We start from the raw sequence: 20,033 nt of genomic DNA, 5'->3' as shown, positions 1-20,033 counted from the left end.
AGATCATTTTACACTAAAGTCTACATGGTGACTAAACCAGCCGACCAGCGCTGATTGATTACGGTCGATGAATAGACAGCGGTGAACCGACGAGCAGTGATCTAAGTTTACAGTGACTATGATCAAGTGTAGGGAACCTAGGCGCAAATCAACCCCAAAGCAGATAGCCGGTTCCGCACTGTGCAAAATTGATCCCTACCTGGAATTTTTCTGGCATCGTTCATTGTGTTGCAGAAAGCGTCTTTCTTGAGGAGCACGCTCTTTAGACCAGGTATCTTGTTCACCTGCAAAAGAACGTCGTGGTTCGGTTAATATGCGGTAGGATAGCATATAAAGGTCGTTATTTTATAAGGCTAGCTTAGAAGAAAAATTAATTTGTCAACATAACGTCTCGTAACTGTGTATAAGCGCTTATAATTTATTTTATGAAAAATAACAGGAGAAACAGGATCAATGAAACTGTGCCCACTTTCAATATTTATTACAGAAGTAGGCTCATTTTTGAAAGCATTAAAACCAACAACAATATCAATTTTATTAGCGCCTTCAATTATGGTCTATAAGTCTATGACTAACAAATTTATTTTCAAAACCTCATAATTGTGCGACTAGTTTTAGACCATGTATGACTAACAAATGTGTTTTCAAAACCTCATAATTGTGCAACTAAGTTTAGATCGTGTATGAGAACAAAGGTAGAGCGTCACAAGAACAGAAAGCTGAATACAAAACCTCTCGCGGCCAGGTATAAAGGTTCAAGAACGAAAAAAAAAAAGAAACTATTGTTTACCTCTGCTAGGACACTTCGGTCTACTAGATCGCCGACTAAACGCTTACAACAAAACGGAGTAAATGCCGGCGTTGTCAAGCTTTACCGAAACAAACGGCCCGTTTTGGAAAAGGCCGGCATTCAGACCCGGGCCGCACACACACCAAAACAAGCTCGGTGCTAAATGCGCTCCGCAAAGCCACGAGAGGGAAAGCTCCCGGACACACGAAGAAGGATCGTATATTCTCGCAAACGCATTGCTTTCGCTTTGCCGGGGAAAAACGCGCCTAGTATACGAAAGAGCTACCCCTCCCGCCTCTTGCGTGGCGCGCGCGCCAAGAAACACTTGAAGACGAATGACCCACTCCGTTCAAAAGGCAAGAGCTTCACTCTCTTAGCGCTTTCTCGGGCCTCACAACAAAGGCAGGGCCGGCAGCGGGAGAGATTTGTATCCCCGGCAACAAATGAAGGCACGCGGACAGTTGTAACGGACTTGCGAGCCAAGAGCATCCGGAGGCCGTGGAGTCCGGCGTCTTGAATGAGATATTTTTGACCCGGCCGCCCAGGGTCTATTAGCGCTGGGAGCCCGAACAAAAACGCTCTTCTCCGGCAGTGGCCGAATGTGGGGCGTTCATCAGACGGCGCTGCTCGCATTGTGGCCCGCTAACGAGATTCTAGAGTGGTGGTATCAAACGTGTGTGTAGCCTGGAGGCTGCATTCGGGCAAAGTGCGGCTGTCGTGAGAGGTCGAGCGAGCTCTTAGATTCCGACAAGTCTCCCCTGCGTTTCAGCCATTCTTCGTGCTCTGATAACGTCCAGAATAAGATAGCCTGAAAGAGATTTTAGTCCTGCCCACTGGACTCAGACTTGTGCCGCAGTGTGGATCCCTCCGTTAGAGGGAACGTTTGCTTTCAAGGCACGGTGATTAAGGTACCGTCGCAGTCTATTTCATGCTGACGTTAAAACAGGCGGCAGCGGCGCCATCTGTTGGAGCGCAGCTGAAGCGGTTGCTATGCAACGGCGACTCAAGGTCGTTTGGTAGCCGCACCGCCACGAGCATATGCGACGAGCCGAGCTGGGCTCCAATAGTGTTGCTTTCGCAACAAAAGTGTACCGTAAAATTTGTTGTAAACTTATTGCAGCGCCTTCTTCACAGGAACTGTCGCTAGACGTTTCCCCTCAAGCAGTACTCCTTCGTAAGAAAAGTCCAGCTTTTGCGGACAAAAATTTTTAATATTGGAATATTATAAGGCACTCTTGTGGAAATATTGAAGGTAGTGGTCCATTCTTCTGATGGATAGCAATCTCTTTCTTTTAAAGTTTTTCGATCGCACACATCGAGTAGTTACGACTGCCACAAAAAACCAATGGGGAACGCTGTCGAGAAAGCAAAAACGGTAATACAAAATAAATGCAATCTGCCGAGAAGACATCCGCCGATATATTGATTGTCATAGTGAAATATTACTATATATAAATAAACTTCGTTGATAAGATCTTCCTGTTGAAAAGTGTTTTCGTTCATAATTGCTGGGTATGTGAGAAAAAAAAACCTTAGAGCTTGGTGCTGTGTCCAGCGTCATTCCTGTCGTGGTGGTGGTGGTGAAAACCTCTATTTAGTGGAATAGAGTTTGGGAGCCACATAGTGGCCCCCTTGCATGATCGGCGTCCCTAGTCCGGGACACCGCATGACGAGGCCCCGTCTCTCGCCCGTTTCACCAGAGCCCTTTGGGACTCAAGCTAGAAGCAGTTGAGGAGGGCAGTCTCCCATGCCTCTCGGGAAAGGGTAGGGGAAGGGGGGAGGTAGGGATTTTGACTACATGCCCACACCATGTGGAAGGTATCACAGGTCTCCCCACAGTGCGGGCATCGCCCATCCGTGTTAGGCTCGTAATGCTTTAAGATTGCAGGACAGAGTAGAGTACCTGTCTGCAGGCGCCTTAAAGTTTGCTCCTCCGTCTTACTCAGCCCCTTCGCAGGGGCCGGGAAAAGGCGGTGGTTGTCGTTATAATGTGTGAAGATTTCCCTGAACGGCAGCAGCGGCTGGTTTGTCGGCCCTGGCGTTATGCCTGGCGCCGTGCCTGGCGTTTCAGTAAAGTTAGCTCGTCTCTTGAATAGAGCTTCGTGTTCAGTCAGTTCGCAGGACGACAGGCAGAACGCGCTGTTTCAATAAAGCGTATTGCACGATCTGATGCAAACCTGTCCCGCTTTCACGGTACGCTGTATCAAATAAGACGCCAGAAGGAATGACACGCACCGCTTGGTACTGCGACAACTCGGCTGTTTCCACGCAGGCTCCGTTGTCTCCATCGCTGAAGCTCAGACATAGAAGCCACACCCATTCCGAGGACTGCTGCAGCGAGTTTCCTGCGAATATAGAAGATTGAGAAACATAATCTGACATTGCGCTGGCGCATCTACTGAAAGATGGGCCACCCAAGAAGCCATCTGTGTGCCTCCCCTTAGCTCGTGCAGCTGTTTTCGTCAAGCGAGCTATGCAGGAGAAAGTAATGCCATATGGAACTCATTATTTCTTCTCAAATCAGTATGAAAATGGATTCTACGCCAAGGAGACTTCAAGAAATTGAGATATCTTTTTACAGTTCATAATGATAGCAAACAGAAGCTAGATGTATTAGATAACCTTTACAAAGAGCCTTCATCTGTATTTTGGCACCGTATATTATTTCAAATGAACCATCTACTGTGGAAAGCGAATGTTTGAAAGAAAGAATGGTGACTAAATCGATTCTATTCCTTCTGGGAAAAACATGACTCTAACCTATGCAGACGCACGCTGCAATGGGGACGTATTAAGGGAGAAATTAAACAGCTTTATAGCTAACAACATCGAACTTATATTCAAACGTAAGCCAGAAAAAAAATCCTAAAAAGAAATAATTGTACTTGCGTTTTACAATTGTCAGTATCTGTTGATTTAGAAAATTACTGATGCAACGGCAGCAAAAGGTCAGCGGCGAGGAAGCGTTGAAAATTTACTTACACTATCAAATTTACTTCTACTGTCAAAAGCACCTGTTGGTGAGACCGGATGTATGTCTCACGTCAGCTGTATGAGCGTAACAGTACTTTGATGAGAAGGCATGTTTTTGCGGCAATCCTCCGTATATAGAGCGCCACTGCGCTGTGAGTTTAGCTGTTTTCAACGATGCAGTTCTTCAACATGTCTGTCTTGGCCGTTTCTAATAGTTGTTTGTTTGTTGACTGAGGCATGAGCTACTACAAAGAAAACTACCTTATGCATCTCCTGCAGGGTCGGCTTATTATTCTGAGAAATCACTATGCGTTCATTACCAAATTCTGAAGCTAGCGTGAACCCTTGTGCAGTATGGAGCGTCCGATCGCAAATCAATATACTGGCTATAAATTTTCTACTTTTATTGTCTATGATGTTCGATTTCGCGCAATGTACGTTAACGTTATTTTTGCTTATAATAATATACTGAAAACATGGAGGCTGCTCCAAGTTTTAGCTTCAACCTTGTCCATTCGTACCTCTACTGCTCTTCTTAACGTCGAGTTTAGCTTTCAGCTTCCAATGGGAAGCAGGAAGTGGAGTGTATCGGAAGGGTTAGCTTTTGATATTTTGTTACAAATACTGCTGCTAAACAAACTTCAGACCAACTTTTCGTATTATAAACTGACACATACACTTTTCATCTCCGGCTTGCTTTTCAGTCGCCTCGTTTTGCCAGAGATATAAGCCTGCTCTGCCCTTCGAGAAATCGTGTACGATGTTAAGGTAGCGATGACAAAAAAGTAAGCGCCTCCCAAAGCTGGCGCTTCTAAGATATGAACAAGAACTCATGCCTCGGTCATTTGCTTCGATCGCAGCGTCCGCGTCCCAGCGGGCAAAGCTAATAAATACTCGTAGAATGAGACTAGCGCTGAGCACGTCCTGGCCACCAACGAAGGGCCGGCTTCTCTGTAGCCCCTATAAGGACCCAAACTGCAGGCCCGCACCGCACGTAAAACCCATTCGGGAGAGGGGGCGTGAAGCAGGCTGCCGGAAGAGAGGAAGGGACGAAACGGAAGGTTTTGGCATCGCTATTTTTCTTTTGGGCTTCTTCTTTCGGTCCTGAAAACGACAAGCCGAACCCAGATAGAACGATACGTCAGATAGTCCTCGAAACGAGTGAACTTTCCTCCATATAAGTACACTCGCGAGCTATATAAGAGGAGACAAACTTGTTTGCGCAAAATTTCGAATTTTCTAGTTATTTCTTGATGAAATTTGAGAATGACTTTTGTATAAAATATGCCCTGAGGACAACCAGCTAGAAAACAGAAAAGAACTGTGCTTGTCACACGTAATTATGGAGTAATACATAAATGAACGCTCAAAACATGTTCCCTCCCATATTGTTCATGACCGTACGTCTACACTGTAGCGTCCCCTCTAAGAAGCTCGAAAACTAGTTTTAACTAAGAAGGTTCCATGTTGTGGCGTTTTGTGAACTGTACATCACAACGCTTTGCCATTAGAATATCTTTGAGCACAGCGACTTCGAGAAGCACTCGAGTCGTTTGCGTCTTTTCTCGAAGCGTGTTCACTTCTTCTTTTAAAATGCGTAATTCTTGTCACTTACTTGTTTCTTTCTTTTTTTTGTTTTTCGTACGAGAAGGTCTTAGTCACATTGGGTTAACAGATTTACGCTGTTAAACATTCTCTTGATTTCGAGCAAATGGAATTGTTCCAGACCACACACTCGCTAACTTTTGCTGATGCTCACCTTCTAAGAAAAAACTTGACAGCAGATACAAACATCAAATTAGGGGTATATCATTACAACCATTGTTCTATCGAAATAAAGATAATGAAAGGAATGAAAAAAATTTTTTTTGAAAAATGGGCTAAATATGTATCCGACGTCAGCGCTAATAACTAATTTAGTTGATCAGAAGTCAAATTTCCTTTGCAGATACGTACACTCTCCGTCAAAAATATACGGCCCAAGGGATTTGCTTGTGAGGCCTGCTGCATGCCTAGTTATGCATCCTCAGCGCCCGTAATCTCTCGAAAAAGGAACAGCTTCGCGTCCTCAATCATCCCAAGCTTTGGACAGCTAGATGTGACAGGGAGCCCCGCTAAACAGCTTAGAAGCAAACTCCTTGGGCTGCGTACTATTGATGATGAGTGTACATAAAGACAAGATGTGCCATCAATCAAAACAGTTTTGGTGTGACGCATCTTCATTGTTTGACAATGGAATGACCGGAAACACTTGATTTCATATAGGTAGCTTTTGGGCAGAAATGTAGCAATATCGCCTTTGCAGTGTATGCTTATAATATTTACTGTTTACTTATTGTCTGCGTATTATAACAACTAGCAATGTTTCAACATTTTTTTATTCTTTGTATAATACTACCGACATTAGCCTTATTTTATGTGTTATTTGATTGTTTTCGTCACAGCTCGGTTGTATTTTCGTTTTACCGTTTGTTGTTCTTAACATGCTGACCAGTTGAATGTTCCGATTATGCTTGACCGCGTTCTGTTAACCTTACTAAGCCCTCCTGCCACAATCCCAATTGGGATTAGCAGTATTTGTAAATAAATAAATAAATAAAATAAAATAAAGCACGATATCACGCATTTCGATTAATTGCAGAGCTAGGGATATAATAACGAAATCTACGCAGTCTTGTTAAAACACCTATTACAGGAATGGAATTAATAATGTTTGCGTAAGAACGTCGTTTAAAATCCATCATATCTGCAACTAAAGTCTTACTTAGCCTCGCGTTTACTTGCTTTTAATCGTACGGCGACTGACTTCTCTTTTCGCTTTGCATTTGCGGTATCAGTAGACTGATGGGAAGGTTTCCTGCCAGACAAAGATTCAGTATGTGTAGACCAGAATTGATTTCAATGTATTTCAGGATGCGTAGCATCCCTACGTTGCCCTTGTTGACGTGGCCTATGGCATCATAATCCCAACCAAACTTTGATGTTGGCAGGCTGACGTAACAAACTAGTGTGTTCCAAACGTCATGCATCGCTCTTTTCGAGAATTTTCGTTGCTAAATTCAAAGAAATATAGAGGCAGATGTTAAGAAGCAACTATTATTAATAAAAATTTAAACATTAACATAAAAAATTGTTAATCTTGCACAAATTAGGGAATTATATTGTTGGGATGCCATTAGTTTCGGTTGGCGAGACGCGCAGGGGAGTTACATCTTTTTATATTTTGTAACGGTGTTAATTGGAAACACAATTTGTGTTACAATTTTTTCAGGAATGAATAAGTAGAAGAACTTGCTTTGGGGCTAGTTCGTGGTTGATATGTCTTGCTTTATAAAAGAGGGTGTTTCCGCAATAAACTCAGTTGGTAGTAGGCGCTCTTTTTGCCATCCCCTATTTTTCCTGTGTGTGTCTTTTGCGCCATTCTGAACTTCAATGAATAAGTAGCTTTCGAAAACATTTAAAATTTTTTTTTTTTTAATTTAGAGTTTTAAAACTGGCCTCATACCTTAAATTTACTAGCACCAATCAGCCACGCACTCTTTGCACCAAGTTGCTAAAATATTGGGAATTAAATAGACATATTTACACAAAGGAATTGAGGTCACCTTGCCTCTGATTAAAGGGGCTTCATGGGGGTCGCCTTCTTGAAGGAAGGAAAGAAAAGGGATTTTAAAATTAACTCATATATATTGTCACGTTGTAGTGACGGCAGTCCAGCAGTCAGGAAAACACCAGAAAGACTTGCAAACGAAGCTCTTTATTTGGGCTGACTTGCGCCCGCAAAAGAACTGAATCACTCCGTGGCGGCGTAAGCAACAAGCGTGCTCGTCAGTGGCCGAGCTATGAATGCCCGCTGCTCGCGGCATCGTTCAATTTAAAGCCAGCAAGGAAACTTCGAGATAACAGGTCGAGATCATCTAGAGTAATCTAGAAACACGTAGATGCAGCTGTTCATGGCTGTGAACAATCGAGATTAGTCCGGTCGCTTCTCACGTCACGAACAAAAATGATAACACCCCTTTTCTGTGGCCTTGCGCGAACGAACGGACGCTACAATGATACGTGGCAATATGTCTCCGAGTTTAAGCTTTAGGGCTTCACGAATAGTCACAGAAAAAGTGAACGCGAAGAAAAGGTTTCCGCTATGCACCCTGGCCAATCCCTCGCCGTGGGTATGTGTCATTAAGCCTGAGGACATCATCATCATTATCATCATTTCTTGAAAGCAGCAAAATGAAGTCAAGTACAAAAATCAATGTCCAAACTGCTCTTGATTCGTAATTTACTTTTCTAAAAATTGCGGTGCATTCGTGAGAAAAACGACAAAAACATGTTGAGAAGTGGCGCGGTGTTTGGTAGCGTGAAAAATTGGGGTATATTGCGTAGTGCTCTAAGCCTGAATGCAGTTTAAGAAGAAGTGATATTGATCTCACTTCGAGCATCGTGTAGATGCGAAGTGGGTAGAGATGGGTTTACAATTTATACCGGCAGAGAAGAAAACGAGGAGTAAAGAAACGATGAGAAATGAAAGAATCCTGCGGCCTTTCAGTTTTAGGCTCCAGAGAAAATTAAACTAGCAGGTGCTCTCCAATACAGCTTGGGTTTTAGTTTGCACTTCTATCACCATTACCAGGAATCCGGGACCAGCGCTTCTAGTTCCCCTGAATCTCACCACGTGGCAGGTTTGAAAATTAAAAAAAATAGCACGCTGACATCACCCATGACGTAAGAAAGGGGATGATCGAGTGGCTCTCATTCAAGCGAATAGGCAGCAAGACGTGCCTTCTAAGAAGACATCTGTAATTATGTCCCCGTCGTGCAGTACTGACAGCTGCTCTTATTCACTCATTGTTATGCAGACGGGCACTCCAAATCTATCGTTGGCTAACGCAAGGCTACGTCATAGCTTTTCAAAAGAGTCGCCAGGTGGAATGCGTCATCCGGGCAAGTCGATGACCGTATAATGTGTTCAAGAGTGCTACGAAAGCACTTGTTTTACTATGCTCTGTTCTTTTAATTTCGTTGCTTTTATCGCATGCATTTTTCATGGGAAAAGCAGCGCTCATTTTGTCTCAGGTTTAATTTTTTTTCGGTCTAGTCTTGCGTTCCTTCTAAACGAGTCGTCTGTAGGAGTATGTAAAGTTTTTTATTGATTTCTGTATATTTAATGGTGAAGAGATTATGAATGATTGATCACACCTATTATATTATTGTTGTCTCCAGCTGTTTTCAGGATAAGCGTACGCTAGTAGCTTTCCCGAGACCATGTCTACAAATTAGGAGGCACAACATATGACCTTCATTTCTCAGAATGTGAAGACTTCAGCAAGCTTAAAGAATAATAAACACCTTTAAATGGAAGCGAAAACGGCTGAATGTCATGAATGTTCGCCATATAACTCAACAATTAAAAAATGAACGTCGAAAAAGTGATGTTTCACCGAACCGGCGGGAGGTGCAACCGGGCAGGCCTCGTTTTAAGTAAAGATAATATCTACGGGGTCACTGCATTGCGGTCATTTGTGGTATGGAACGTATTAGGGTATTTAGCATTACAAAATAATCGATCTTATGGATTCAAGTGAATTTGATATGCGTAACCAAGCGCGTCGTTGACGGTGCTGTTGGCGGCGCTAAAATCATGCGCTGTACCTGCGAGGATTTGTAGATAGCCTTCCATTGCGTTCCGATTGCGTACAAATTATCGTTGATACCTGTAGTGGAGTTTGTCCTGACCGCCGACGACCAGGAAGGACCAGCGGCGGGGACAGGAGCCGAGATCGATGGCGCAGCACCTCCGTCTCCAGCGTTGGGCGATAATGACGTCACTGGGCGCCTGAACCAGGGCGGCGCTCTGAGCTGCCAGCCGTAGTCGGCCAGGACGGAGCTGATAAGAGGCAAGTCACGGCTGATGGCCGCCTTGTGACCTCGGACAAGGACAACACGAGTGGACTCGCGTAGAGGCCGTAGCTGCTCTTCTTCCAGCTGCAACAAGGAGAAAGGGTAGGACAAAAAAAGATAACCAACATAATATGGATGAGGCTATGGAAAGAAAGTACAGGACCATAATACATTACTTACATCATCGCATGATTCAGGAAGCCTCAACAAAATCTGCCGACAGGACACATTTGTGGGGCGGCTGGGTGTAATCAAGTACATAGGAAACAGGTTATGTGGAAAGTGAATGGATGACGGCTTTTAGGAGACTGGTAAGATTAACAGATAACCGCTGGTCCTTAAGGTTTGGTTTATTGGAGTTTAACGTCCCAAAGGAACTCAGGCTATGACGGACGCTCTAGTGACGGGCTCCGGAAATTTCGACCAACTGGGGTTCTTTAACGTGCACTGACATCTCACAGTACTCGGGCCTCTAGAATTTCGCCTTCATCGAAATTCAGCCGCCGCAGCCGGGATCGAACCCCCGTCTTTCGGGTCAGCAGACGAGCGCCGTAACCACTGAGCCACCGCGGCGGGGCTGGGCCTTAAGGGTAACGCAGTGGATTCCAAGCGAAGACACGCGTAGAAGGGGGCGGCTGAACGTTAGGTGGGCGGATAAGATTAAGAAATTTGCGGGAATACAGTGGCCACAACTGGCAAAAGACAGGGTTAGTTGGAGAGACATGGGAGAGGCGTTTGCCCTGTGGTGAATGTAGTCAGGTTGATGATGATGATGTTGAAGTGGCACAGGCGGAGCGGTTGCAGATAGATCCACAGTGAGGCTTATCCCACTGACACATAAATACCACCATTACAAACCAGAATTACAACTGGCAAGGCATGAGGACCCGACACGGGACAGTAAGGCGTCGCGATCGGCAGGCAGGCTTATTCAAAGCGCTTCTCCTGACGCTTTCGCAACTCCTACCGACTTTACAGAGCACCATGCTCCGTTGGGGACACAATCTTTCTAAGACAATGCATGTTCGCGACCATTGCTACCTAAGAAGTAAACAGAAAATCTCTCGGCGAAATTACACAACCGTAGGCTTTGGGCGCAGGAAAATACACACCGTAAAGACTATAGCGAACCACGGAAATTCCAAACGCGCAAGGCATTCGCGTAGCGCTGACACTTGAGGCACAAAGATCAGCTGCGCGACTAATTTCAGTCTGGAATTAAGAGCGAGCAGGCTCGAAAATGAGGAAAGCTAGAAAGCGAACTCCAAATGGAGGCGCACTGCGACACCACCGGAGCTTCCCTCACCCACTCTCCCCTCTCTCGTTCCCAGCGTGCTTCCTTGTTAGCCTAATTAGGGCTTCCGTCATGTCCATCTGTATACACGCTTAGAGTGGCGCTACCTACCCGAAGAGCGCACACTCGTGTAATGAGCCTTTTCGCCGGATCGGCCGCTCCCATTCTGTTTGAACCGGGCTTAAGCGTTTTACGAAGCGCGCGGGCGGCGCTCTAAGCCAGCGGCTCACGGTGATGTGAAGTTGCCGGCAGCTAGAACGGCCGGGTCATGTAGTACGCGGCTGGCATTTGCGAAGACAGGGGGTATTTAAAACCGGCTGCTGGACTACACGGTACACTGTTTCCGCATTTAGGCAGGCATGCCTAGGCGGCCGGGAAAGTGGGTTTAAATAGACGAGTTGCTTTAGCTAGAGCGAAGCTCGAACAAGAAAATGAAGGGCTCCTTTCTACGCTTTGTTCGCGTTACATTCAGAGCAAGAAGAATTGATAGGCCTTAAGTGCAAATGGCGTGGTCGTTTACAGGAAATTGACTGTAAGGATCGCTGAACGCGAATTTGCTTTTAGAAGGATGACTAGAAACACAACTGGCGATTTATGGAGGACCTCTTCGGGGAACATTGAAGTGTGCGTAAGCTTGTGCCACAACGTTATCGCAATCAATTTGTTATTCATTGCGCTGTTTCATTTTAGCGAAATTTCTTTATTGAAAGTTTGCCACGTGTACAGTTAGGGTTAAGACAAAAGTAAGTCGACTGAAGCAAAACACATCATACCCAAGAAGCCAGGAAAGCGTACCCAACGATTCTGGACAAAAGCATTTTTGAACAGGAAACCGTTTGTGGACGCAATTTTTTCATATATAAGATTTCACTATTTTTTCGCGATCTTCTTTTCTATTAACGCTTTTGCTATCGTACAAAGCGTTCCCCATCGGTTTTCTATGGAAGTTTTTACTGTTCGATGCGGTCTATGGAAGCACGTTAAAAGAAAAATTTTCCAACATATCAGAAGAACGGACCATTACAGTCAATATTTCAGTAACAATGTCTTACAATTTTCTAATTCTCAAAATTTTTGTTACAGAATGTTAGACATGGACACGAAGATCAGTTGAGAAGTTTAAGAAGTGAGCTTCAGTGTTCAAGTGCACAGTAATTTAGATCATGTAAGAATTCCAGTGAATGAATTTTACACTTTACAGCAAAGAGGAAAGCAATGAGACAGGATCGCATTTTTTGAAACACAATATTATCGTGGATGCGTAGCAGCAGAAAGAGGTTGCGAAAAAGTTAATAGCTTTTGGTACTGCTGTCACCCCCACTAAAGTCCAGAAAGTTCGGTGAGCTAGCGGCTAAGTTCGGAGAAATTTAGCTAAGTTCTTGCAATTTATTTTACTTTACGAAAGTCTGAAAACAACAAGTGGTTCATAGAACAATCGCGTAGACGAAACTCGCCAAAGTTTGGATTCGGAGCCGCTGTCATCAACGAAAGCGAGACGTCGGTGGGTCTAGGGACGCTACAGAAAAAACGAAAGCTATAGAAGAAAGGGTTACTCACTGAGCCGCTTCCAAGCACAACACTACTCTCTATTCTCCCGCTAATTGTATTTGGGAGTCTCTTCTTCTGACGTAAATAACGCCCTGCGCCGAGCTTCTCTCAACACAATGCGCCAGGCGCTCACGGGAGGGCACCGAGCGGTGGCGAACAACGTCAAAAAGAAACCTGTACAAAGCGTCATCAACCGGTTCCTCTACGCGCGGGAACGTTACCTAGCTTAATAGTGGCGCCACCTATTCTCCCGGGAGGGAATGCTCGTGCTGCTGCAGTATTTGGCCACCGTTCGCTGGACAGGAGTCGACGACGGTGATGGCGACGACAGGCGGGAACATTCTTTGGGTTAGGAAAGTGTAAAGGGGGAGGAGAGGGGGGAAGGGGTGCTATTATCGCGTACAAAAATTGCTTCCGCGAGAGCCAATGAAGTTCCGAAGCTTCCCCCTTTTCCCTTTTCCATCCCTCATTCCCTCTCTCTCTTTTTATCGTATTCCTTCTTCAGACCATGTTTCGAGGGCTTCTCGAGTGCACTGAACAGACTATTCTTCTGTCAATTGAGGATTTTTGTTTCTTTTTCTTGGGATCCGTTATTTTTTCCCTCCTTCAACAGGGTATACGAAACGCGCGTGAGCATGGCCCCTGCCCGCGAGTCCCAATCAGATTGCAGACTCATTTCAATTTGCCGCCGGCTCCCCTGAGGGACAGAGCTTCATCTAATGGAATATCTGCGTCGAGTTCTCCGTCCTTTACATCCCTGCAGATTTCTCCGGCGCCCAGCCACCCACACTCATTCCCGCCCGCTCCCTACCTGCTGCGGGGCTGCCAAAACACTCCTGCCGCCACCGCGCTGCTCGGCAATCTGATGTCACTCTCTCCGTTACTTTTCCCTGAATTTATTTTTATTCTCTTTCACCTTTATTATTTGATTCCAGCCAGAAGTTTATTTTGGGCCCACGACGGATGTCTTTCTTTCATTTGTCTGCGCTCCGGGGAAACTACCATGTGTTTTGGCGCGCGCGGAAAAGTCACTCCGTTTTTGCGTTTTCGCAGTGTTTGCTGTTTCTTGCTTGTCTGACCTGTGCTGCTGAAACAACACCCGCGTATTTCTGTCGCATACAGAAACGCAAGCGGAGGGCTAAAAATGAGCTAAACCTGACGTAGACGATTCGTTTCGGGCTCCCGTACTGTGCATCACAGGAATAACAATAAAAAAAGTGAACAAAACAAAAGAGAAAGTACAGACACAGAGCACGTGTTACGAGCAAAATGCATCAAATCAAGCGCTGCTAAACAAGATTTAGTCGGAGGCGTATAGCTTTACACTTGCGTCAGCAGCAACCATGCAATTATTTGTATAGTGCATATTTTATGAAATTTACCTTGCTCGAAGGCTACGTCTAGCGAAACAAAAAATTATTTTTTTGAGAACGTTATTCCCTGAAACCTACGCAGCAGCGTCGCGCAGGCTTGACGCTGCACATTGTGGAGGATCTCAGAGATCAAACGAAAAAAATAATAAACAAGATAAGAGCGAAATCTCCTCTCGTCTCAGCTTGAAACTCTATCTCTCTATCTGTATTTGCACGCTACGAATAACGTGGGGTTGCAGCATCGACGAGTTTGGTATCATTTGAAGGTGTCAGCAAGGGATGTTGGGATCACGTTACAACTCGCAATTGACTTTTTCGCCGTCGACGAAAGCTGATTCGGATGCGCCGGCACTGCACTCCTAGTCTCGCGCTCATTCTCATCTGCATCGAGCTGTCGCGAAAATCCAATAAGGCAAACAAACCCAGGAAAGGCCTGACGGGTGGGCTTTGCTGCCAGCACTCTGGTCTGGCTGAAAGGATCAGTATCAGCAGCAACTGCAGCAGAACACGCGAGCCCGCTTCGCGTAAGGTCGCTCGCGTTTGGCTTGGCTGTACTGGCTGAAAAGTGTCAACTCGCTTAAGCCTGCAGGCAGGCGCCCAAATAAGAAAGTCAACACTAGAGCGGCCGCCGTTATTGGAATGGGGTAGTTGTAGTAAGCCAATACTTTGCTCCCGAGTTGCAGTAACTTCCTGAAATGCTACACGTACATGCGTTGCCTCTGAGTCTAAAACAGATTTTTATTAAGCCGTATTTATATTTTGCAAAACAGATAGCGGGGGCACACGGCTTACGACGCTCATGCGTCGGTATAGCATTAGAGCCTGATCAAGTAAATAAATTCATCCGGAACGGTGGAACAAGTTTTAGGAGAGCCGAATTCTGCTACAGCCAAGTACGTAGCTAGGAAGTAAATTTCATGAATGATAATAATCAGAAGCTTGGTACTGACAAACCGGGAAAAAATTTGTGTTCTTTTTTTCCTTAAGCGAGAAATGTAGTTTTTGGTAACAAGTCCTGAGCCAACACAAATAAAGTAACTTTTTCGGAGTGGAATAATAATTTAGCTGCTGTTGGTAATTCCTGTTATTTTTCGTTTTCTGGCACGCAATTGCGCGTGCCACTTATTTAAGCTCTCTTACTAATGTAATTCCACTTCAGACGTTTTTGGAGCGTTTCCTCGACATTCTCAGAAAATTAAACCATATGCCCTCGTAATCTCTTCACCGTGTACAAGAAATGTACGAAATCTCTCCCCGCATGAAATGTATGCACTCAACAAAGCATTAATGGCGGTGAAGTGCATAGTTCGTTCAGTGAATGTTGCCTATAATTAGGTGACGCTATGTGAAGCCTCCACAGCCATGTACAATCTCATAATGAGAGAAAGCATTGAAGTGCTTACCGTATGCATCAGCACCAATACCTTTCTCTAGCATGTAGCGTAACCTCTCGGTCACACAGAATATCAAACGATACTGGCGCAAACCCATGCCTTGCAATATAAAACTGTAGTGAAAAACTATGGGAAGCTTAAGTAACCTTAGGGGTGGAATGCGACAACATCAGATTTCACAGTTGTTTCTGCTTCTGTTGCAGTTCTGTGTGTGTTTCGTAACAGTTGCTGGTCCATCAGTTGCCATATTCGGACTGCTAGCTGCCGTAGAAGGTACCCACTATGCTGTGACGACGCCGACATTTACAAATATTACAGTTTTTTTTATCTTGTTAATTACTTTTTTTTTTTCATTTCTTGTTGAACTCAAGCACTTAACTTATCTGCCTCAGTTCTTTCGAGTAGTCTTCTTCTGCATCTTCACCCGCGTGAATCTCGTGATACTATACAGCCACAGTTTGCGTCTGATGTGAACTCTAATGCTAAGTTACCATCTAAAAACTTGGTTGCTCAGAACCCTGTGGGCAGGTTTTAAAGACACCACAAGGTCTCATGACCACTCTCAATCAGTAAGCGAATTTCGTGATATCGGACGGCGGATTTTATTCCTTACATGAACTCTGATTAAAGATCTTAAAAGTCTTCGTATGTTCCTTTGTAATCCGATAGCATTTTCTGCGCCTCCTAACCTTCCAGACCATGCCAAGCCCTCAGGGGCCACGCGTGAGAATGAAAGCTCTGTGAGGGTTACGATAGATCGCTCCCACGAGTAGCGTCACACAAAGAGGCCCCTAACAAAGAATCCGCGTCCCTCTGTGAGACGAAGCGGGCGGGCAGGCAGAGACCCTGTCACGGGAAATCCAAGCTCTCCCTCACGCTGACAGAACACTCTCTGTGAGAGCAGAAGCGGCGTGATTGAGAGAAAAAGAAGAGAGAGAGAGAGACGGAGGAGAGGCGATCCCTGCCGTCGGAAGCCGCGAGTGACAGACCAAGAACCGAGCCCGAACGCGAGCTCGTTCCCTTTCCCCCTGCCTTAGGTCGGCGCGAAGCACGGGCCGCCAAGCGTTTAAGGTGAAGAAGGAGCGCCTTCGATGGCGTGCCGAGACCAACCGGTCCGTGTCGGCGCCTACCTAATCCCATCGGCAAGAGCCAGCGCGCTGGTCGTCTTGGTGGCGGCGGCGCGTCCTAAGACGACGGACACCTTCCCCCATCCCCTCCCAGGATCTCTTTTCTCGCACGCGCCTCCTTGGCTGTTAAGAGACATCGATCGGCAGGCCTCTCCTAGTTCGGGATCACGCACTGTGTCTGTTCCTGCATCGCTTTTATGCCGCCTATGCTTTCTTTTTTTTTCGCCCCCGGTTGTCTCAACTTTCTTGCGTCACGTCCTTAACGTTTCTTGTTAATCTGGTCCGGCTTTCGCCGCGGTCTCGTAGTTCTTGCGAAGGCAGATTCCGAAACGCAGAGGCCAGCTGCATGTGCTTCGCGTTCTCCTGTTTAGTTGTTCTCGTTTGAGTAAACGCGATCTGTTCCCCTGAGAGAATCAAGGGGCTTTGTACAGTACCTCCCGACCACACTTAACTGCGTAACGACTACATATGGGGAGGGCTTCCGAGTGGCTGTATATATGCTTTCATGCTCATGGGCTCCCCTGGTTATAAAGAAATGTTTACAGCCCTACGTACAGTTTGTTTCGTTTTGTTTCTCTATCGTGGAATCATCCTCCAGAACAAGGCCTTCGAAACGATGGCAAATTGTGGTACGAAAGCCACGAAACTGCTTGACTGGGAGACGGAAAAAGAATGGCAAAGGCCGGAACTTTTCGTAACACTGCCTGTGCTGAAACGACTAAGGGCGTGTGCTTGCGACATATGAACTAAGGCTGACGTGTTTTCTAGGCTGCTTTGCTATAAACGAAAAATACTTCACAATCAATCAATCAATCAATCAATCAATCAATCAATCAATCAATCAATCAATCAATCAATCAATCAATCAATCAATCAATCAATCAATCAATCAATCAATCAATCAATCAATCAATCAATCAATTAACTGCTGATAGTTTGATCAATTTATTGATTGTTAATGCCAAACAACCCTGTGAGCGTAAGGCACGCCATAGGAGCGGGCTCCGAATTTATTCAATCACATAGCTTGCTTAATGCACGTCAAAATCTGCATTGAATTTCGATTCATATTTGCTCGCCGCAGTTGGAAAAGAAAGCATGTGTTGATGCTAAGTGACCGAATGCGACAGCTAGCGTGCCGCATGTTCTGTTTTTTTTCATAGAGTATTGACACATTGTCAGGAACTCACCACAGCATCCAAGAACTGTGGGCAGGCGTACAGGAAAGTTAATTAAGGTTAAAAGATAGAAGAACTCTACACCGGGCTGCATGAGATGAATTAAGCGGGCTGTATTCGAATAAGCGTAGAGAACCAAGCAGAGGCTGGTGACAGGGCACTTTCTGCACTAACGTGGTACTCGAATTTTCACTCCACTGTCTTCATCAACTCCCGAGCAATAAGTGAATTTACCTTCACTTGATTCATACTGCAAAGCATGAGCATATCCGAAAACTTAGTTACTGGTGAGTTCTTTCCGAAGGAAGTGCCGCTTTCAAGCAAGATTCCTCAGCGACAGATGGCAGCGAGTCTAACCAAGTGAATTAGACAGATCAAACGTCGCCGCCTAAATGCATTCGCCACAGCCTTTGATGGAAGTCAGCAAGGCATAAGGAAAAAGTCTTGAAATAAAACGGGCCCGGAGACACGTGCTGTTCTTCTAGCTATTAACGGCAACATCCTACATCGAAACATCAAAGCCAGCCCGTACTTCTTTCCAATAACATGTGCTGTCAGTGTTTTGAAACTATATAGCGAGTAAAGGTGCTTACTGTACCTAAATTTTCCAACTGAGCCCCGGCAGTTCACCCGAAGCTCTGAGTGGGAATTTTTTGTTGTTGCTATATTAAGAAACTTAAGTTTGTTGGTGTGAAAAACAGTGATCGTGTTGCTGTCTTGGTCAGAGTTCAATCTCTGTGCCTATTACAACAGACTTCCCTGCTCCACTTTCTCCGCATGCATGATCTCTTGTTTTTGTGTTATTCTTCCGAGCGCATTCATTTCCAGGAGGAAACTTACTTTACAGAAACGACGACTAACGACAGTCATCCACACAGTGGTGTTTTCTTGCTTGGTTTACAGGAACGGGTCCAATATATGGCGAAAAGTATTGCTTATATAATGCGTTTCTTACGGGCATGTGTACTGTTGACAAATTGGTCGCTCTGTAAAGAACAGAATTCTCAAATATATGCGTTACCTGAGAATGTCACTTTTATGCGTTGACGTAAAGAGTACGAATTTCCATCATCGTCGGCGAAAAGAAAAGGAGAAACTGGTTAAAAGAAACAGAGATTTAATGAATTACTGAATCACCTGTCAAAGCAGCGTTGTGGAGCTTATCAAGCGACGTAGAGGAGAGCATCAGATCAGTTTGGACTGAAAGTGATTCACTGATATGCACCCTACATTCACCCTTTCCAGTAGTTCTTGCATTGGCCTTATCCAATTTGCGACACCCATGGCAGGCAACCAAACAGTGAACTTGTAATCAGGTTAAAACAAATCACTCCGATAATGCACGAAATTTTTTATCGTGCGTGTCTCCTTTAGTAAGGTAATAAACCATAACGCACTTCCAAACACAAAACAAAGTGCTACGCAGAGGCTGTGAGGCAAAAAAAAAGACACAACAAAAGAAACGCTATTTCGGCATGCAGAGAGCTCTGCTCCTTACGCCATCCCACCCCAACCGCTCGTCTTTCCGTTTCTGCTCTTATTCTTTTAGCTATCCGAAATCGTAACCCTTTCATAGTAGCCTCCGTGCACGCGGTTGCGATTGCGTAAGGGTCTGTTCTCGTACGGGCTGAGAATGGCCAATGGGAATAGGGATGAAAAGGAGTGAAGGGATGCTAGAAAGAAGACGTTGAGTACTCGGTCTCTCCACGGGAAAAAGCTTTGTCTCACAGCGTCAAAGAATAAAAGGAAAAAAAAAAGGAGGCGCTGCGAGATAGACTAAACAGAGACGAGTGCGAGCAGTGGAGCTTGCGGCAAGAATATCAAAGCGTGGCTCCTTCGGTCCTATCGCTCTGGCTCTGAGAGGGATACACTTCCACCACGGCCCGCCTTCTTCTCTCCCTTATCTCTATCCGCTTCCTTTTTTCCTCCTCGGTTTCCGACTACGTGACCGGGCTTCCCGCGCCGAAGGCATCCGTCAGTCCCCTTTTCCCGTAAGCCACGTCCGCTCGCATCCCACTCACAGGCTCCGCTTGTCGGCCCCGTCGTCCCGGAGTCCCCGAAATGAAGGAAGGCACGGTCAACAATTGATGGGCACGCTTTAGTCGATAACCCCGAGGCGCCCCCCCCTCCCCCCGCCCCCCTACCCCAATGGCTCCCTATCTCGCCTCTTCTTCACGCCTCGATTGCCTCGGCCCTTGTTAGGCGGCAATGTTGTTGCTGTCAGTCAGCGTGTGTGGCAGACGGATGAATTAGTTACTACTTCGCGCTGTCTTCTCTCTGAGGGGCGCATTCAACGGAGCGCGAAAGTCTCGGCAAATGTCCGTTCAACACGGAGTTTTAAGACTGCCCCTGTTGTAGCCTTTATCAGGTTTGTGATGTTGTCAGACTGTCAGCTTGCGTGGTGAACTGTAATTAAGAATGGGAAGGGTTGGACGTATTTATAGTTACAAAGCAC

At 45.5% G+C, this 20,033-nt stretch overlaps 1 protein-coding gene across 1 annotated transcript in view; it reads right to left on the bottom strand.

The window, feature by feature from the left end:
- LOC149359809 (cadherin-like and PC-esterase domain-containing protein 1) overlaps positions 1-20,033 on the bottom strand; it is a 212,888-nt gene that overhangs the window by 72,969 nt on the left and 119,886 nt on the right. Inside the window, exons 5-7 of the mRNA XM_089571913.1 lie at positions 9,478-9,748; positions 3,026-3,135; positions 200-284 (exon numbers count right to left, since the gene is read on the bottom strand). Of these exons, the coding sequence (XP_089428039.1) occupies positions 200-284; positions 3,026-3,135; positions 9,478-9,748 (466 nt within the window). The remainder of the gene's footprint in view (positions 1-199; positions 285-3,025; positions 3,136-9,477; positions 9,749-20,033) is intronic.

Source organism: Amblyomma mixtum, chromosome 2 (genome assembly GCF_055824585.1).
Source record: "Amblyomma mixtum isolate Tamu chromosome 2, ASM5582458v1, whole genome shotgun sequence".
Lineage (NCBI taxonomy): Eukaryota > Metazoa > Arthropoda > Arachnida > Ixodida > Ixodidae > Amblyomma > Amblyomma mixtum.
Note: the sequence above shows the minus strand (reverse complement) of the source record. Positions and strands in the feature narration are given on the sequence as shown.